This window comes from Coffea eugenioides, chromosome 11, assembly GCF_003713205.1.
Source record: "Coffea eugenioides isolate CCC68of chromosome 11, Ceug_1.0, whole genome shotgun sequence".
In the NCBI taxonomy this organism is placed as follows: domain Eukaryota; kingdom Viridiplantae; phylum Streptophyta; class Magnoliopsida; order Gentianales; family Rubiaceae; genus Coffea; species Coffea eugenioides.
The window spans coordinates 51,965,397-51,982,698 of NC_040045.1; the positions used below are offsets into that span (position 1 = coordinate 51,965,397).

At 39.1% G+C, this 17,302-nt stretch overlaps 4 protein-coding genes across 5 annotated transcripts; 2 read left to right on the forward strand and 2 right to left on the reverse strand.

Moving 5' to 3' along the window:
- Positions 1 to 4,265, forward strand: LOC113753961 (serine/threonine-protein kinase D6PK-like). Its single transcript, XM_027298241.1, has 3 exons — positions 1 to 348; positions 988 to 2,187; positions 3,235 to 4,265. Exons 2-3 carry the CDS (start codon positions 1,013 to 1,015, stop codon positions 4,085 to 4,087), a joined length of 2,028 nt encoding a protein of 675 aa, XP_027154042.1. The 5' UTR covers positions 1 to 348; positions 988 to 1,012; the 3' UTR covers positions 4,088 to 4,265.
- A 2,107-nt stretch (positions 4,266 to 6,372) lies between these two features.
- LOC113753095 (altered inheritance of mitochondria protein 32-like) lies at positions 6,373 to 9,544 on the forward strand. Its single transcript, XM_027297185.1, has 5 exons — positions 6,373 to 6,761; positions 7,004 to 7,089; positions 7,435 to 7,740; positions 8,020 to 8,103; positions 8,931 to 9,544. Exons 1-5 carry the CDS (start codon positions 6,504 to 6,506, stop codon positions 9,256 to 9,258), a joined length of 1,062 nt encoding a protein of 353 aa, XP_027152986.1. The 5' UTR covers positions 6,373 to 6,503; the 3' UTR covers positions 9,259 to 9,544.
- A 459-nt stretch (positions 9,545 to 10,003) lies between these two features.
- On the reverse strand, positions 10,004 to 11,542 carry LOC113753875 (U-box domain-containing protein 4). The gene is made up of 2 exons (XM_027298141.1): positions 11,063 to 11,542; positions 10,004 to 10,963 (listed from the first exon to the last, which is right to left on the reverse strand). The coding sequence occupies exons 1-2, from the start codon at positions 11,275 to 11,277 to the stop codon at positions 10,168 to 10,170; spliced, it is 1,011 nt and encodes a 336-aa protein (XP_027153942.1). The 5' UTR covers positions 11,278 to 11,542; the 3' UTR covers positions 10,004 to 10,167.
- An 898-nt stretch (positions 11,543 to 12,440) lies between these two features.
- LOC113753952 (putative pentatricopeptide repeat-containing protein At3g01580) lies at positions 12,441 to 15,785 on the reverse strand. Of its 2 annotated transcripts, XM_027298231.1 has the most exons (4): positions 13,463 to 15,785; positions 13,305 to 13,399; positions 13,112 to 13,192; positions 12,441 to 12,928 (listed from the first exon to the last, which is right to left on the reverse strand). In XM_027298231.1, exon 1 carries the CDS (start codon positions 15,783 to 15,785, stop codon positions 13,671 to 13,673), a length of 2,115 nt encoding a protein of 704 aa, XP_027154032.1. In that variant the 3' UTR covers positions 12,441 to 12,928; positions 13,112 to 13,192; positions 13,305 to 13,399; positions 13,463 to 13,670. The 2 variants fall into 2 exon arrangements, with proteins under 2 accessions (XP_027154032.1, XP_027154031.1); XM_027298230.1 differs by having other exon boundaries at positions 13,305 to 15,785.
- Between the last annotated feature and the right edge of the window lie 1,517 nt (positions 15,786 to 17,302).

Below are 17,302 nucleotides of genomic sequence, written 5' to 3' on the forward strand. Positions count from 1 at the left end.
CCATGTTCCGATTCCAGTACTGAAACTAAAAAAGAAAAAAAAAAAAAACAGTTTATCACCTCCCCCGCATTAAACGACGAAATTTAACCCAAGAATACCCTTGAATTTATTATACTGGCAGTGGACTACCAGTGGTAGATTGCTTTCACAAAAGTCTCTCTTGTTTCGATCGGATCTGAAAAAGACTCGAAAACAAGAAAAAAAAGGGGAAAAGCTGTTCCCAATACACAAAAGTTCTTTCGCTTTTTTTTTTTTCAGACTTCTTGGAAGGGTCTTTTTCACTCTCGCTTGTCTCAATAGTTATGAGAGATTGTCCCCCACTCCTCGTCTGCGCCATTCTCTAATCAGGTATTACCTAGAATCTCTTCTTTTGTTCTTTCTTTCTTCACTCAGTTCACTGTTCCTGCGCAATTCCTCAGAAATGATTGAACACAGAAAACTGAAATCTTTTAAATTATGCACTAATGAAATTAGTTCACAGACCTGGCATGTTAAAGCTGTCCAAGATTCTTTCTTATGTGTATTCTTGCTTTTGCTGCACGTTGGTTTGATCCTTGTTAGTGATTCTTGGATCATTTTCTTTTTGGTTGTTTTGATATGGAATTTTCTTGAAGACGTAATTTCTGGACGAGGAACTTTTTGTTGGGTGTCTCTTACTTTAATTATGAATCAAGAGAGGATTTTGTTTTCTCCGTGATCCTTGGGAATTGCTTTGGCTTAATGAGTTTTTGCTGATGGTGTCTGCAATGGGATTTTTCAGATTCAGTGAATTTGATAACTTTGTTTGTTGGTTCATGTGATTATATATGCCTTTTCTTCGATTCCTTGTGTGATTACGGCTCATAACGGGGTTATTGCTAGTACCACTCTTTCGATTTCTTCAGTAGTCATTTACCAATTCTAAGGCCACACTCTTCTATATTCTATAAGCATTATATGATTCCAGTTTTGGCTAATGAAATATTGTCACCAACTTAATTGTGATAGGACACTCTCTACTCCAAAATCTGCCATGGAATCACTTGTAGACGGCGTTAGATCGCTGCCAAGGGCTCATAATTCTGTTACTGAACTGGGTTATAGCCTATCTTCTTCTGCTTCTGGGACTGGTCATCCTCTCTGCCCTCCATCTGCTAAAAAATCTGGCTATGAGGGATGCTCTTCATCTTCATCCTATGTGAGAGATGTGGATATTGGAATGAAGGCAACTAGTACACCTACAGGTTCCACAATCAGTTCAAAGAACCTGTATAAAACATACAGTGACCATCCACAAAAGGACAGTGTGCCTGATTCGATGAGGCTCCACATGAGGTCAGACAAAGAGAAAAAAGAATTTTTGGGGCCTGATGATGATCTTGATCAAACAACACATGATACTTCTGGGGTGGGGGTTTTGGAATTGGAAAGTGAATCTTGCGGTAAGCATCCTGACCACAACGCAAGGAATTGTATTCCGAGCGACTTGATGGAGACTCTGGAGCTTCCTTCACATTTAAGATCTAAAGAAACTCTTGGAGTTGTAAACAGCCAATTGCCATCTCAATTGGGAGTCCACTTCTGCCCAAGTCCTCAGAATAGTTTTTACTCTGCTACACAGTACACAGAAGCTAAACAAAGTTTTACTACAGAAATCAGTGAATGCGCTAGCAGTGTTGGGAAATCCGGTGATAGTGGGGAACCTAGCAACTCCTGTGATTTTGTTGAGAGCAGGAAAACGAGTATTTATAGAGGCAGCACGGGCAGTGATATCAGTGATGAAAGCAGCTCCAGCAGTTTCAGCAGCGCAATATACAAACCACACAAGGCAAATGACACAAGATGGGAAGCAATCCAAGCTGTCAGATCTCGTTATGGAACTTTGGAAATGAAGCATTTCAGACTTTTGAAGAAAATGGGATGTGGGGATATAGGAACTGTTTATCTATCAGAATTAGCTGGAACTAGAAATTATTTTGCCATGAAAGTGATGGACAAAGCAGCTCTAGCTAGTAGGAAGAAACTTGTAAGAGCTCAGACAGAAAGAGAGATATTGCAGTCACTGGATCATCCATTTCTTCCCACTTTGTATACACATTTTGAGACAGAAAAGTTCTCTTGCTTGGTCATGGAGTTTTGCCCTGGAGGAGATTTACACGCACTTCGCCAAAGACAACCTGGGAAGTTTTTCACAGAGCACGCTGCCAGGTTGGTTTTGTATTCCTCATTATCTGTATTTTGTCAGCTTATTATGGCAATTTCAAGTTTCTGTTCATCTGAAGTATGATCAGGTATCCACTGTATAGTGAAGACAAGCTTTCTCTACCTTGGGAGGTTCCAAGGACCATTTCTGCTTACATGGAAAATAATAAATGCAGTAAAACGGCTGTACAAGTCAAAAAGTTTAACTCGTGCTTTCTGGTATTGTTCACGCATGCACGCGTTCTTCAGATGTTAATTCTATCTGAGCAATCAACTTTCAGTGCTTTTACTAACTATTTCGTTTTGAATGATTATTTCAGTGGTTATGGTTAAAGCACATCAGGATCATTTTCTGCTTCCCTTGACTAATTACAAATTTGTGTACCATTTTTGTCCTTCTGAGCATTTATCACGAACAGGCTAAAAATCATAAATGGAAGAAGAAAAGAATAGTGAAATTGTGGAAGTGGGTGCTTTTGTCTTTGTGGATGAGAGGAAGTTGACTCTCCTTAGTCAAACCGCTCTTTAAATGCTAGAAATCATGATCATTTCAGCTTCTGAACCATTGTTACTGTTCAAATCTGTTTTGGCCTGATTTTTTGTTTTCATCCCGCTGAGGGCAATTCAAACTTAATGACTTTGTTGTCTCAGTATCTGGTTCATGTGGTTAAATCTTGAACTTCCTTATATTTCTGCTTGTGGATGACAGAAGAATATGGAATGCAGTTCTAAATACTTGATTTCATTTGTATAAGTTGACTGATAAATTAGCTCAAATAATCATAAGGATGTGCAAAGACATTAAAAAGCCTGGATAAATTGGATAAAACAGGTTCAATCTATTCTTATAACCTACCTTTAGGCAAGGGCTGCATACTCAGAGCATGAAACATTTTATACGGGTTATATTAGCATAATTTTCTAAAATTCACCTCCACAAGACATAAAATTTCTGCATCTTTTTAGTTGGTAACTTGTGAATTGTGAGACGGATGCCCCATTAAATAAATTAGTAGTGCCAACATGCTTACTATCACATTTGTCTACTTGTAGGTTCTATGTGGCGGAAGTTCTCCTTGCTTTAGAGTATTTGCACATGCTTGGTATCATCTACAGAGATCTTAAACCAGAAAATGTTTTGGTCAGAGAGGATGGCCACATAATGCTTTCAGATTTTGATCTTTCGCTTAGATGTGCTGTGAGCCCAACCCTTGTCAAATCTTCAAATTCTAGCTTGGAGTCCAAAAACTCTGGATACTGTGTTCAACCTGCTTGTATTGAGCCATCTTGTGCCATCCAACCAGCTTGCATCCAACCTACGTGTTTCGGGCCACGTCTTCTTGGCAAGTACAGGAAAGAGAAAAAGATGAAACCAAGAGCTGAAATACACAATCAAGTGAGTCCTCTTCCTGAGCTCATAGCTGAGCCAACAAATGCCCGATCAATGTCATTTGTGGGTACGCATGAGTATCTGGCGCCAGAGATCATCAAAGGTGAAGGTCATGGCAGCGCTGTGGATTGGTGGACGTTCGGAATTTTCCTCTATGAACTCTTGTTTGGGAGGACTCCGTTCAAAGGTGCAGGCAATAGGGCAACTTTGTTCAATGTGGTTGGTCAACCCTTGAGATTTCCAGAGTCACCAACTGTGAGTTTTGCGGCAAGGGACCTGATCAGAGGACTACTGGTTAAGGAACCACAACATCGGCTTGCATACAGGCGCGGCGCCACTGAGATCAAGCAACATCCATTCTTTCAAAGTGTCAACTGGGCTCTAATTCGCTGTGCCAGCCCTCCGGACGTGCCGAAGCCGTTCCCAATCGATGACATACTAAGAGTACCCAAACCTGACGTACCTGGCGTGGATGTGAAACCGTCAGGTAATTATTTGGAAATCGATTTCTTCTGATTCTTGTTGTACCACTGTGACAGTTGCTACAATTTCACCGTGTGATGTAATCTTCTTGGATTGGAAGGAACACCTAGCGCGGCAATTGTAAAGTGCTTTATTATGGCATTAATTGTAATTTGTAAGCAGTAGTAGTGATTAGCACCTGTGAATTACGCATGACATGTTGTCATGGAAATAGTCAAAAAGTTGTGAACTACCATTTGCTGTACTCTTTTCAGCTTGAATCACGCATGACATGTTGTCATGGAAATAGTCAAAGTAGTAGTTTCCATTTCTGATTAGAATAGTTTTCTGCTACTACGGGTTTTGTTGTGTTCTTTTTCTTTTTTGGGGGTCAAATTCTTGGTAGTCTTAAAAGGGTTGCTTCTAGTACCTGTAAATCATGCAATGAAAATGCATCATCGGCCATTGAACTAAACTATGGTCTCGCTTGGCAAACGAATTTTTTATCAAGTTTTTATCTTAGAAATTTTTTAACAACTTTAACTACGATAACGTGAAAACACTCCTTAAAATTATAAAATACACACCTTACAATATTCAAAACCAAACAAAAAATTATCTTCTTTCTATTATTCTTCTCTCTCCCCTCACCTCAAACACACAAAAAATTCTCTTCTTTCTTTTATTCTTCTTCCTCCCCCATCTCAACTTACCACCACAGAGCCTTTGGCAACTCTCTGGCGCCAACCACCATTTTTTTTCTTCTTTTTTTTCTATCTTCCTCTCCCTTTTCCTCTCTTCTCTTCCTTTCTCTTGCTTTCCTTTTCTTCTCCCCTCCCTACTCCCCCTTTCCCCACTCTCCCTGCCACCTCCTTTCCCAGCCATCCTCAGCGCGACTAGATTGCACATGGGGGAGGGGGAGGGTGGAAGGGGGAAGGACGTGGTCGGAAGAGTGGGGAAAGTGGGAGAGGGGAGGGGAGGAGAAAGGAGGAGAAGAGGAGAGAGGAGGGGATGAGAAGGGGAGGAAGTGGTGGGGGAGGGAATGAGAAGGAGAGAGAAGGGGAGGAGAGGAGAGGGAGGGAGAGAGAGAGAAAAAAAAAGAAAAGAAAAGGTTGATGCGTAATAGCGCAAGCAGTCGCCGGGAATAGAGAAGAAGAATAGTGGGGTGGGGGAGAAGGAGAGAAGAAGAAAGAAAAGAGGAAAAGGGGAAAAAGGGAAAGTTTTTTTTTTTTTTTGGTGTTAAAAAGGAAAGTTTTTACATAATTCAAAAAGTTTTCCTGCAAATTCTATAACAAGTTACAGTAAAATTTTAAACAAACATCCAAAATATTCGTTTTGTAACATAATTCAAAAAGTTTTCCTGCAAATTCTATAACAAGTTACAGTAAAATTTTAAAACAAACATCCAAACTATTCGACGTAATTGTTGTCCAATTTGCCACAACTAAATATAAAATTGAATCTGTACATACTATACTATGAAAATAGATCAAAGATTTTTAATTTGAATGTTTAAACCGTCAAAAGCTATTGTTTAGTAAAAACCAAAATGTCAATGAGACATTTAAACATTGATAATCTAGTAGTCAAGGTCGATGTCTACGCAAAGTTCGCTTTATATGAGTATCTTTTTAATTAATGTTAATACAATTTCTTCTTTGGTACTAACAAATTTACAGGGAAAATAGTCTCACTTTCTTACTCTATCTCTTTCTTTGAAGTATAAGTGGGAAGTTTCGAATTCAAGATCTCTCAGTTACATTTCTTCCTCCTATATCATTCAATTTATCTCTTTCTCGTAGAGTCTAACTCTTATTTCAAATCTAAGCACAATTGGTAGTTTATTTGTAGTATTCTTGAATTGTAATTTATGGATTCGTACGATATCAGTAAAAAAAATTTCCAAATCAAATGATCATATTGTTGCAAACCAAAATTGCTAATTAAAGACAAGAAAATTGTTAGTGGCTGAATCTTTTGCCTTCACAAAATTACCTCAAATCATAAATGTGTATCTCGTTCTATACCCATTTTACGCATGCCGATCATGTGCCTTCTTATGAGTTTTTAGTTGAATTTAATTTTTCTTACACTAACAGTATATATATTGTGAGTACTGAATAAATGAATGATAATTATATAAAATTTAACTTTTACGCATATATATCATGAATTTAACGATGATTAATATATACATTACGAATACAGTAATAGCGCGTAAGATTTACTCTTTTTAATTGAGCGTTACCTCCTTGCCCAGAGCACTCGTAATTTCCCTCTCGATCCTAGGGCGGGCCTCCCCAATTTTTTCAGCTCAAGTGTATTAGTAATGTTTAAAATGCATATAAATACCTTCTCACGCGCAGTTCGTTTCCTGTCCTCTTTCCCAGTCGCATTTTTCTGGTCGCGCTCCGGTCATCCAGGAAAAGTCTCTCCTAAACCCTTCCTCTCGCTGAAGCGATCTCCAGCTATGGCCTCCACCGGAGAAACGACCCAGTACTTTTCTACTGTTTTGCCCGAGGAAGATGATCTCAAGTTTGGTTTTAAGCGGTCGGAGATGTACCAAAGCAATCTCGCCGGCACAGTTGACCCCTACGAACGTCACCTCTTCCTCTGCTACAAATCTCATGACTCCTGGCCTTCTCGTGTTGAAGCCTCCGATTCCGATCTTCTCCCCAAGCTTCTCTCAGCTGCTCTTAAAGCTCGCAAGGCTGATATCAAAATCAAGGTTTATACTCTCAATTTCAGGTTTTCATTTTTGGTCGAAATTTACGAATTTCTCTGCTGCTTTGTCGATTTCATATTACATAATTACGCAGAAGAGATGCAGTTTTAACTGTATTAGCTTACTATATTTTCATGTTTCTGGATTAATTTGAGTAATTGATTGTGTTTTGTATCAGAGTTTTTGGAGATTACTCTTGTATTTTCGATATATTGTACTCAATTTATTTTCATATGTTGTGGTAGGCTCGTTTGACCATATGCGAAGGGCTTGAGGACTTGCAATTATCGGATGGAGATGTTTTGGTTTTCCCTGATATGATCAAGTACAGGTAATTAATTGACTAATACTTCTAGTGTCTGACTTTCATTTTATTTATTCATTCATTTATTTTATTTTTATTTTGTTATGAGTAGTACTATTGGGTTTATGAATTTAGGTCATACTTTGCTGGCATCTTCCATGTTATGCTTTTATCCATGTAACTTTGATGTCCTACAAGTGAATTTCGTTTGTATAGTTGTTTTACTTGCTAAAGCTTTAGTTCACGAGTATAAAAACTACAACTGTTGTCATCATGTGTTACAAGTGTGTTCTTCTAGATGGTTGATGATTCTCTATGTGTCTCTATATATATGCATGTATGTTAATTTGTTTTTGGTTTTGTTTGTTGAAGAGATTTGAAGGACTCGGATGTGGATGGGTTTGTGGAGGATGTGCTTGTTAATGGGAACTCCTGGGCTGCTGGTAAACAGGAGGTTTTGACTGGTTCATATGTTTTTGTTTGTGCTCACAATAATCGAGACAAAAGGTGTGGTGTTTGTGGACCTGTTCTGATTGAGAAGTTCAAAGAAGAGATTGACTCCAGGGCTTTAAAGAGCCAGGTGTTTGTGACTGCTTGCTCTCATATTGGAGGCCATAAGTATGCTGGCAATGTGATCATTTTCAGTGCCAATGCTCAAGCGAAAATTGATGGCCATTGGTAATGACTTGATTTTAAAAAAAGTGTGTGTGTGTGTGTGCGCGTGTGCGTGCATTTTGTTTGTTTGTTTGTTTTGGATTTGGAGTTTCTATTTGCTCTGATTTGGTCCGGCTCTTTATCCCATATGTATTTTGTAAAGCTCTCTGTATTGAGCACTCATCAGAGATGTGGTAAATTGACCGCTTATCAAAGACATGAAGAACCAAATCATCAGATCAGTGATCTTTGGTCTGTTGCAGATTTTTTTTTTTGTGATGAATTCTTTTTCTGATCATGCAGGTATGGATATGTTACGCCTAATGATGTGCCTGAACTGCTTGATCAGCATATTGGGAAGGGAGAAATCATTGAGCGAATTTGGAGGTTTGTCTTCATTTCTGCTCTTTTTAAATTTTTTCCTGACCTCACTCCAGAAGATTTGTTGTTGGACTTGTTTTGCATGTACCACCGTATGGTCCCATTTGTTTTACTTTTTTACTTTTTGGGCTCTGTCTATATTTCTGAGAATGTCTTCATCAATATATTTTTTGATTTTCTTGTACTCTGGTCAGATTACTTCCCTAATCTTTTAATCTTACCTGGGTCAGAATTCAAATTTGTCCGCATACCTTTTAGTAGGAGACAGGTTCTCATTTTCCACCATCAGATGGGACATTATTTGGCAGTTTTATTGAACTATACTGCACGGGATTGTTCATCTCCCAACACAAAATCTGTGTCAAAAGCTGAACACAAATTTATCTTCTTCTTTCTTTCTTTCTTTTTCTTTTTTCTTTTTTCTTTTCCCAATCTAAGTTGGAATGCTGCAATCATGAGGTAACCATTTAAGGATGTTGACAACCGAGCATTTGAGTTTTAAAAACATTTTATTATTGAGTGCAACATATAACATCCTTTGGATGGAATGTTTCTTTTCTTGACATGAATCTTGGATACTTATCTACATAATACTTGCCCAAAATATTGATATCTTGCTATACAGTATGCTTTTCAGAAGATGTAGCTTTATACTTTAGAAGTATGAAAGAGAATGTAGGAGTAGAACATTCATGTGTAGCCACGTATATATTACTATTGAAGTTATTGCCATCTAAGCAAAAGAAACTTTTTGACATGCAGACACTGTTAAAACATCAAAATTTGATCATGTAATTTATGCCCTTGTGTGATGTTTCTGTTGTCTACTTCAGAGGCCAAATGGGAGTTACTGAAGAAGCTGAGAACGTGCATCAGCAGAAGCTTTTAAATGGTACAAGTCTTAACAATTATGCAGAGAAGCCACAAGAAATCAGAAGCGAGGAAAAGAATGAAAGTAGTTCAAGCTGTTGCCAAGGTGCTAATGGAGTCTCATGTTGCAGAGATGTGAATTTTCAGGAGAAAGAGGTACAAAAGGGAACAGGAAAGCTCTCAAACTGGATTGGAAGATGGGAGCAGCGTGATGTCCTGACAACTGTTGCTGTCCTTGGAGCAGTGACTACCGTTGCTGTGGCATTTGCTTTTTACAAAAGGTCAAGGTGAAGTGTTGCCTTGGGCATTCTAGCTACATGTTTTGCATCTAAATTTTGAGGTCGTATGCCTTGGTATGTTCTGGAGAGGTTAAGTTGCACTAAATAAGATAATCGTGAGAAGCACGTACTTGTTTAAGAAGATACTAGTTACACATTCATCTCTACGTGAAGATAAATGTAGAGAGTAGCATATGATGAAGATAAAAGATTATTACCTGTTCTCGCTGTTGCTTGCGTTTTATAGACGTTCTTTGGTGCTTAGTTACTACTTATATGGCATGCAGCTGCTTTGTACCGCTCGACCCCTTTCTAAGTTTCTCTCCTATTGCGACATTTATTTTTCCTCCAATTTTATCTCTATGGAGCCAATTCGTTTCAAATATTCCTGAGGAGAGGAATATTATTATCCCTTCCTCTCCTGTTGCAACATTATTACCCTTTCTAAGTTATCCTGCTGACTGGGGAAACCCAGCACTGGGAAGGATAACTTCGGGTGACAGCAAAAATGCTGCACGAATAAAGAAATGTAGCATAAAAGTTAATAAATCGATGATTTCTAGGGTATTGGCTCCTTATTAAGATCACGCTTTGACTTCTTATTGAAATCATCCTACACCTTTGACCTGAAATCAAACTAATTCCACTTCCAAATTTTCGTAAAAAGGATTACAGCATCCATTTTAAAACATCAATATTAAATGAAAAACCCAGAGGATCCTCCATGAATTTTTTTTTTTTTTTTTTTAAATCCTGAGAGAAAAGTAGCAATTAAGTAATGGAGTGTGTGGTGTTCATAGATAGTCCATTGTCAGAGAGGTCTAAATCAAAGTGGGGGGAAAAAAATACGGGAGGCAATAGAAAACGTGATTACCTACAATAACAGTGGCACACGCAGAAGGTGGGAAAAGATTAAAAATTACTACGTCCTAAGTCTTGCAATCATTTCCTCCACAAGTCTCAGACCCGTCCCAGTTGTGTCTCCTTTATCAATCTGTTGCATAACATGTTCCAAGAGCCGATTCTTTGATCGTTCCTCTCGCGTACGACATTCTGAGAAATCTCTAAGAAGTTGCAGCAGAGCTTTGGCCTTTTCCCTGGCCTTCGATGTCCCATCAACACTCAATTGTAGCAGCCCTGGCATAGCGCCTTCCCTCAAAATCATTCCTCTGTATCTGTCCCTACAACTTTGGCACATGACCAGTAACGTAGCTGCAGCGTGCTCTTTGCATAGTGGTGTACCTTCTTCGACGGCCTCCACTAGAAAGTGGATTACAAGAGGAGCAGTCTCAGCAACCTCCTCCAGTGCAATCTCTGACGAGGAAACCATCTTCTCCAGTAATGCCATCGCTTTCTCAATTATCTTTGATTGTTTTCCGAACTCATACATTAGTTGAAGCATGGCTTTTACCATACCAGAAGAAACAATAGATGGGATTATCGGAGGATAGGTGGAGAGATTGTGAAATGTGGATATGATGTCGAGCTTAGCCTGCACGCTTAGATTCTGGAAACCGCGTTCTTCTGCCAATTGGGAATTCAGGGATCCAACCAGGATCGGGATAGCCCCAGATGCCGCGATTGCTAGCTTGTTAGCGGAGCAAGAAGAAAGAACCAAGAGGGCTGCTGCTGCAAGGTCAATCAATGACTCTTTTGGGCGTTGAATGATCTCCAGCAATACTGGTATGGCACCAGAATTTGCAATTCGGATCTTGTTTCTGCAAAATCACAGTAAAATTAGATGGGGAACAATTCTACAGCCAATGCCGTCGGATGCAATTTCAAAGACTGCAAATTTTAACTGATGCAAACAATACCTTTCACTGTGAAAAGCTAGACAAAGCAGAGCACAGAGTGCCGCTTCAGTGGCTTCATAATCTTGCGTACGAAGCATCGTAACGAGCCGAGAAATGATCCCTCTTTCTGCTAACTTCTGTCTTAGTTTGGTTGCAAGTTTACCGAGTTCTCTGGCAGCTAAAATCTGAGCTTCCCGTTCATTAGATAGAAGGGCTTCCACTATCACGTCTTCCATGGATGGAAGCCCTCTATCCCCCTCAGTCACTTCTCAACTCTCTTTTATGTGAAAATGAAAATATAGAAATTTAGTTTAGTGTGTGTATTTGATTGCTTCAAGGTGGTGTAAGGTCTGGCTTTTGGGAGCCTTTTTTCATTGTTTGGATTAGAAGCAAACTTGCTATTCCCTACTCAGCTTTATGTCCATTCCTGAGTTGGAATTCCTTGGAAGTACGTCTTTTACTTTCCTTTTATAGAAGCAAGCACTATCACAGCCTTTTAAAGTAGGTAGTAGCGCCAGTATTAACTCGTATAAATGGGGGGGATCCTCTTGTAAATATTCTTACCGAGAAATGGTCTTATATAATATATTCTCAAAATTATGATGAGTTCTAAGATTTTTTGCAGTTTTCAATACCAACGGATAGGATTTTAGACTTGAGATGATCGATGGCCATGTTCAAAAGATAAAAGAGGAAATATGGGATGATTGACCAAACAGAAAAGTATTTTAAGCACAATAAAATATTCAGCTCACTGGAAATTGGAATTGTCTCTTTCCGGATGAACATGGCTTATGCTAGGTTTCCAAAATCCAGAGATGACGTCTAATGAAGCATGAAAAAGAAAAAGTTCTGTGCTTGTGTTGTGGAGGCCCGAATTGCTTAGGAAAACATATAGTAAATGACGGCAGCCTTTGTTCCTGCAAAGTTACAATAGGAGTATCTCAGCTTCGCTTTGGCGGCGGCCACAGTTTCTAAAACAGAAGATGCCGCTCATGCCTTGGTTAGGAGTATTAGAAATCTCAAATCTGATTGGGAAATGTTTCTCTGCTCAATCTTTTCTCGATTCCTTGACCAAAAAGCAGTCCTCCTCCTGGTCTGCCGGCCTACGTGATAAAAACGTCCGCACTGTGGCATACAGAGAACTTGGCCAAAGAATGATGAATATACCCGAAAAAAAAAAATGACTACATTGCAACAGAAAACTGCAATTAAAAGGTTTGCATATTTATCGAATAAATAGTGGCCCCATCATAAACAAACTCCGCACCCAAATTGCAAATGTTGTTGATATCAGCAGTGTTTTGATTTCTTTCCCGATGCGCATCGAATAAATGCCTACGTCCTTTTTTTTTTTGGAACAAATTAAATGCCCATGTCTAAAAGACAAAATATCACATCTTGCTGTGCTGTATCAAGTCCAATTAGCTTCTTACATTTGATCAAGACGATGTGGCCTCATTTACCATTTGTATACAAGAGGAAAAAAAAACAGCTGAATCACCACTCAGCTATTTATTTACATTATTGTAAAGCAAAACACCTGGGCATTTGAGACCCCGGCACGAACCCAACACAGATTAACTCGTTACTCTTTTCTACCCCCAAAAAAAAAATTATGTTAGCCACTTCTAACGTGGCTGTGCTTGTTCCAGGGGATGCTGCAAACCGAGAAATCCACTAACGGTACGGTGCTTTATTTGCACGCCTCTTCCGAAGAACAAATTTGTGCTTCGACCAAAGTCGCGTGCAGTTAGGGAATAGTTGTGTATTGCTTCTGTGAGGGCACTTTCTACTGTAAGTATGATTCAAGTATTTGCTGAATAAATACGCTTCAACTTACTGCAACAAGCTCTAGCCTCCACAATGGAAATGGTTTTAATACATCTACAGAATGAATGTAAATTGCTAAGCGAGCTGAATTGATATGAAACCATCATAGGAGACGAGCATAAGGAGCAGACATACAAAGCTTAGTAATGCCTCTCCAGCGTCCAACCACGCCAGACATCCTCATTCCAGGGTTGGAGGGGTTAAAAAAAAAAAAGGAAGAGATGAGAAGCATCGTACCTTGGCCGCAGCAGAGGCCAAAAAATGGAATCCACGTCCCTCCAAGCAAATAGGTTGGCATTTCTTCAGTTATAAGAGGGCCTGCAGATGAAGCAGCTTAAAAGAAGTGAATATCTGCTTTTCAATGCAGAGCTGTCGAGCAAACTGCTCTAAGAAAAATAGCAAAGGCATATATCACTTGCATTGCTACTACCTTGAACCAGACCATGCCACCCTCCAGTATAACAAGGCATGGTTTACGAAACTTCCTGAGGTTTTAGGCACAACCATATCATTCCATCATATAACCTGTCAGCGTCAGTAATATCAGGTTGGAGTGACCGCCAATAGAACCAGTAAGAAGGACCATACCTTCAGCCACCAGCGCCCAATCAGTCGGCATCATCTGGTGGATGCTTCTGAAAGAATTTTCAGCTTCCAAGGAAAGGTCATACACTTTGAAAATAGGCTTTCCAGAAGTTCATCTATTTAAACTCAAAAGTTGTTAGCACAAGTTCATATCTCGGCCCTTCTTCCAGGCCGTGTTTCAGAGTACATATCACCTAGCAATGGCCGTGTTTCAGGACATGAAACCATCCTCCTTATCATGCTGCAGAAAATCCAAGTCCGGATTGTAACCCTCTTCTCTCATTTTAGTATGTATCACTGACACCACATCATAAATCTGTTCAGAATTTGGGTGATATCTGTCATTAGCTACAAAACTGCAGGTCTCGTCCCTGAGTTCAATAATACTTTGACCTGATACCTTCTTGAATTGTTTTTCCTTCACAAAAGTTCGAACTCTAGCTGCATTGTCCCACTTTCCATCGACAGCATACATATGAGATAATAGAATGTAATAACCAGCATGATTGGGGTCCAAGTGAAAGACATTCCTGGCAGCAACTTCAGCCATCTCCATGTTCTGATGAATCCGTGAGGCACCAAGTAAAGCCCCCCATACATCAGGATGGACTGGTAAGGGCATTTGGTTGATAATGTCCATGGCATGGTTCAAATCTCCATTCCGGCCAAGCAGATCAACCATTATCCCATAATGCTTCGATTCAGGTATCAATTGGTAGTCATTGATCATCATGTTAAATAACTTAGTTGCTTCTTCAACTAGACCTGCATGACTACATGCGGATAAAATTGAAAGAAAAGTCACATTGTTTGGGCTAACTGTTGAACTATTAATCATCTCATAAAACAATTCTAATAATTCCCTCCCTTGCCCATGAAATCCATAACCAGCAAACATAGAGCTCCAAATAACAACATCTTTTTCTTTCATCCTTTCAAAAACCTTGATAGCATCACCCAAGCTACCGCATTTTGCATATGCTTCGACGAGCGAAGCCCCAACAAAAGTGCTGTTGTCAAAGCCACCTCTGATCAAGTATCCATGTAGACAACAAGCTTGTTGAAGAATTCCTAATTCTGCACAAGCTGTGAGAATTTTCACCATGATAACAGCATCTGGTTGGATTTGAGTACAAAGCATGTCCTTGAACAGTCCCATTGACTGACAGGCAAGCCCATTTTGCACACACCCACATAAGATAGCAGACCAAGAAAAAGCATCCTTTTCAACCATCCTTCCAAACAGCTCAACAGCATCATCGGGGGAAGCGCAACTCATGTACATATCGATTAGAGCTGTAGCCACCATGACATCCAACTCAAACCCTTGGTGCACAGCAAGTTTATGTAACTTCTTGCCCAGCTCCACGTCATGAGCAGCTTCACAAGCTTGCAAAGCGCTAATGACAACAACTGAATTAGGTTCAACGCCTCTAACCATCATCTCATCAAAAAGTTCTAAAGCGTGACGTGCATATCCATTATAAGCATAACACGAAATCATAGAACCCCATGAAATCACATCCTTCTCTTCCATTACTGAAAACAAATTAGCTCCAGCTTTAACAGATCCGGACTTTGCATAAAAATGCAACAGAGCATTGAGCAGAGACAAGCCTCCAAATTTCTTCCTAATCATAAAGCCATGTACACTTTTCCCAGCATTCAAGTCCAACAATTGAGCACATGCGGTAACAACACTAACAAGCACAATTGGGTCCGGAGTAAGACCTCCCACCATAACCATTCTAGAAAAAGTGTCCAATGCCTCGTCAGGTTCGCCATTCTGCTGATACCCAGTAACCAGTGTAGTCCACAAAACAACATCAGGGATATCATAGTCCCCTAAAACATGTGAAGCGTCATCGAGATTTCCACATTTTGAATAGAACTCAATAAGCCTAGATCCAACGAATAAGTTAGAGTCAATAGACTCGTTCTTCTTTATGAAGCCATGAATCTTTTTTCCAAAATCAAGAGCTCTCAAGGCGGAACATGCCTTTAGTGCAATGGCCACAGTAAAGTAGTCAGGCTTTTCGAAGGACAACATGTGGAAAAAGAGGGATAGCGTTTCCTGATATTGTTTGTCCGCACAGTAGCAATTGAGCATGGAGTTCCAGGTGTACGTAGTTCGCTGGGGCGTTTCGTCAAACAGTCTGCGAACTGTGGTGAGAGGCACGTAAAGGCGGTAAAGATGGTTGAGTTTTGCCGCCCAGAAGACATCGGAAATCAGACCGGTTTTTAGGACGATGGAGTGCAATGAGGCTAGCGATTTGCCATCTTTACATGATTGAAAGAGGCGGAGCAGTGTTTGCCAAGTTCTCATAGAATGCTAACGCGCAGACATTTCAGAATGCGTGCACTTGTTTGGTTTGCCAGCCTCCGACATCACTCGAGCCGCCCCCTCCCCGGGGCTTTCTACACGCGTAATTAATTTTTGAATGAACCGATCCAAATAGTGAAATGTAAGGGTTTTTTTTTTTCTTTTTGGTAGATAAAATAGTGAAATGTAAAGTCATGCCCAAAATCAACCAACCACAAGGCTATTTTTGGGTGCAGGTGAAGTGATTTGATTTCTTAATTTGCATTCGTCTTCGAGATTTTCTGAAAATTTTACTGGGCAGTTGTAAAAATACATGTTTGATCCGGTGATATTTTAGTTCTTTTCGAAATCTTCATTGGCTCATTTGGACCTATTCCTTTCCCTTTGGTATAGAGTAGAAATAAGAGTACAATAAAAAAACTATCTGTTGGTAAAAAAAAAAAAAAAAGGAGTCGTGCCCAAAATTAATTTTTTTTTTTTTTTGGGTTTTTAACCTTACATTTTTTTAAGTAGTGAAATGTGAGGATAAAAAAAAATTTTGGACACAACTTTGAGACCACCAGCCCATTATAAGAACTTCAAAAATTATCCATGTATTATTCAAATTGTATACGCTTTTTATCTGGGGCAAAATTTTACACTTCCTTTTTTTTTTTTTGGTTTACTGTACAAAAGTAGTAGCACGTGTCGGATTGTTTGATTATTTAGAAAAATTTATTTGTTTATATTTTTAATTATATTTATATTTTGTATATATCAAATCAAAAAAATATTATAATATTATTCTAAATAATCTGTTATCGAAACACGTAGTCGGTTGTTCTGATGGATGGCACGGTTGACCAAAGGCATCCCACCAAATAGCTTTGGATGGCAAGGTTCCAAATAGCTTTGGACCAAGTGCTACCTCTAAGAAGAAAGAAACGCCAACCCACCACCGCAATACGCCACTCTACGCCTACACCAGCACTAACACTCTACTACGGACTACCACTGAACTACAGCTGCATCGCAAGCCAGTAATATGTCACCATCCCCCCAAATTCCTATTATTCTCCAAATTTCCCATTTTCAAACAAATGCATTATTTCTTTCATCTCACTTTGATAGGTTTAATTTTTTTTTCTTTTCATACAATTTGAAAAATGTTAGTCAAGTTTGTTAGAAGAGCAAATTTAACATACTCTCTTCCTGAAATATCCTTATATTAGTAAGACTAATTAACTTTACATTAAATAAGTTGGACTATACTCAATAATGACATACATTAAATAAGAGCGGCATTTAAAAAAAAGGGATTAAAAACAAAAAAATCTCATGTGGTATACCTAATACACAAAAGAGCCTTCCGTGGTTTCAAAACATACAAAACGACACTTCATGTTTTGAACTAAATTGTAAACTAACAGAATTTGTTAAAATTAACGAAAATGATGGTCTCGACTGTTAAATTTACTGGATTCCGTTAAATTTACCATTAAGTTTAACGGATTCCGTTAAATTTAACGAATTCTATTAGT

What these genes read in the sequence shown, in the direction of transcription:
- LOC113753875 (XM_027298141.1), bottom strand. Translation starts at nt 11,277, where the DNA reads ATGGAAGACGTGATAGTGGAAGCCCTTCTATCTAATGAACGGGAAGCT. An exon ending in CTAGCTTTTCACAGTGAAAG is followed by an intron (nt 10,964 to 11,062) that starts GTATTGTTTGCA and finishes GTGATTTTGCAG; the next exon opens with AAACAAGATCCGAATTGCAA.
- LOC113753095 (XM_027297185.1), top strand. Translation starts at nt 6,504, where the DNA reads ATGGCCTCCACCGGAGAAACGACCCAGTACTTTTCTACTGTTTTGCCC. An exon ending in AGGCTGATATCAAAATCAAG is followed by an intron (nt 6,762 to 7,003) that starts GTTTATACTCTC and finishes ATGTTGTGGTAG; the next exon opens with GCTCGTTTGACCATATGCGA. An exon ending in CCTGATATGATCAAGTACAG is followed by an intron (nt 7,090 to 7,434) that starts GTAATTAATTGA and finishes TGTTTGTTGAAG; the next exon opens with AGATTTGAAGGACTCGGATG.
- LOC113753961 (XM_027298241.1), top strand. Translation starts at nt 1,013, where the DNA reads ATGGAATCACTTGTAGACGGCGTTAGATCGCTGCCAAGGGCTCATAAT. An exon ending in TTCACAGAGCACGCTGCCAG is followed by an intron (nt 2,188 to 3,234) that starts GTTGGTTTTGTA and finishes GTCTACTTGTAG; the next exon opens with GTTCTATGTGGCGGAAGTTC.
- LOC113753952 (XM_027298231.1), bottom strand. Translation starts at nt 15,785, where the DNA reads ATGAGAACTTGGCAAACACTGCTCCGCCTCTTTCAATCATGTAAAGAT.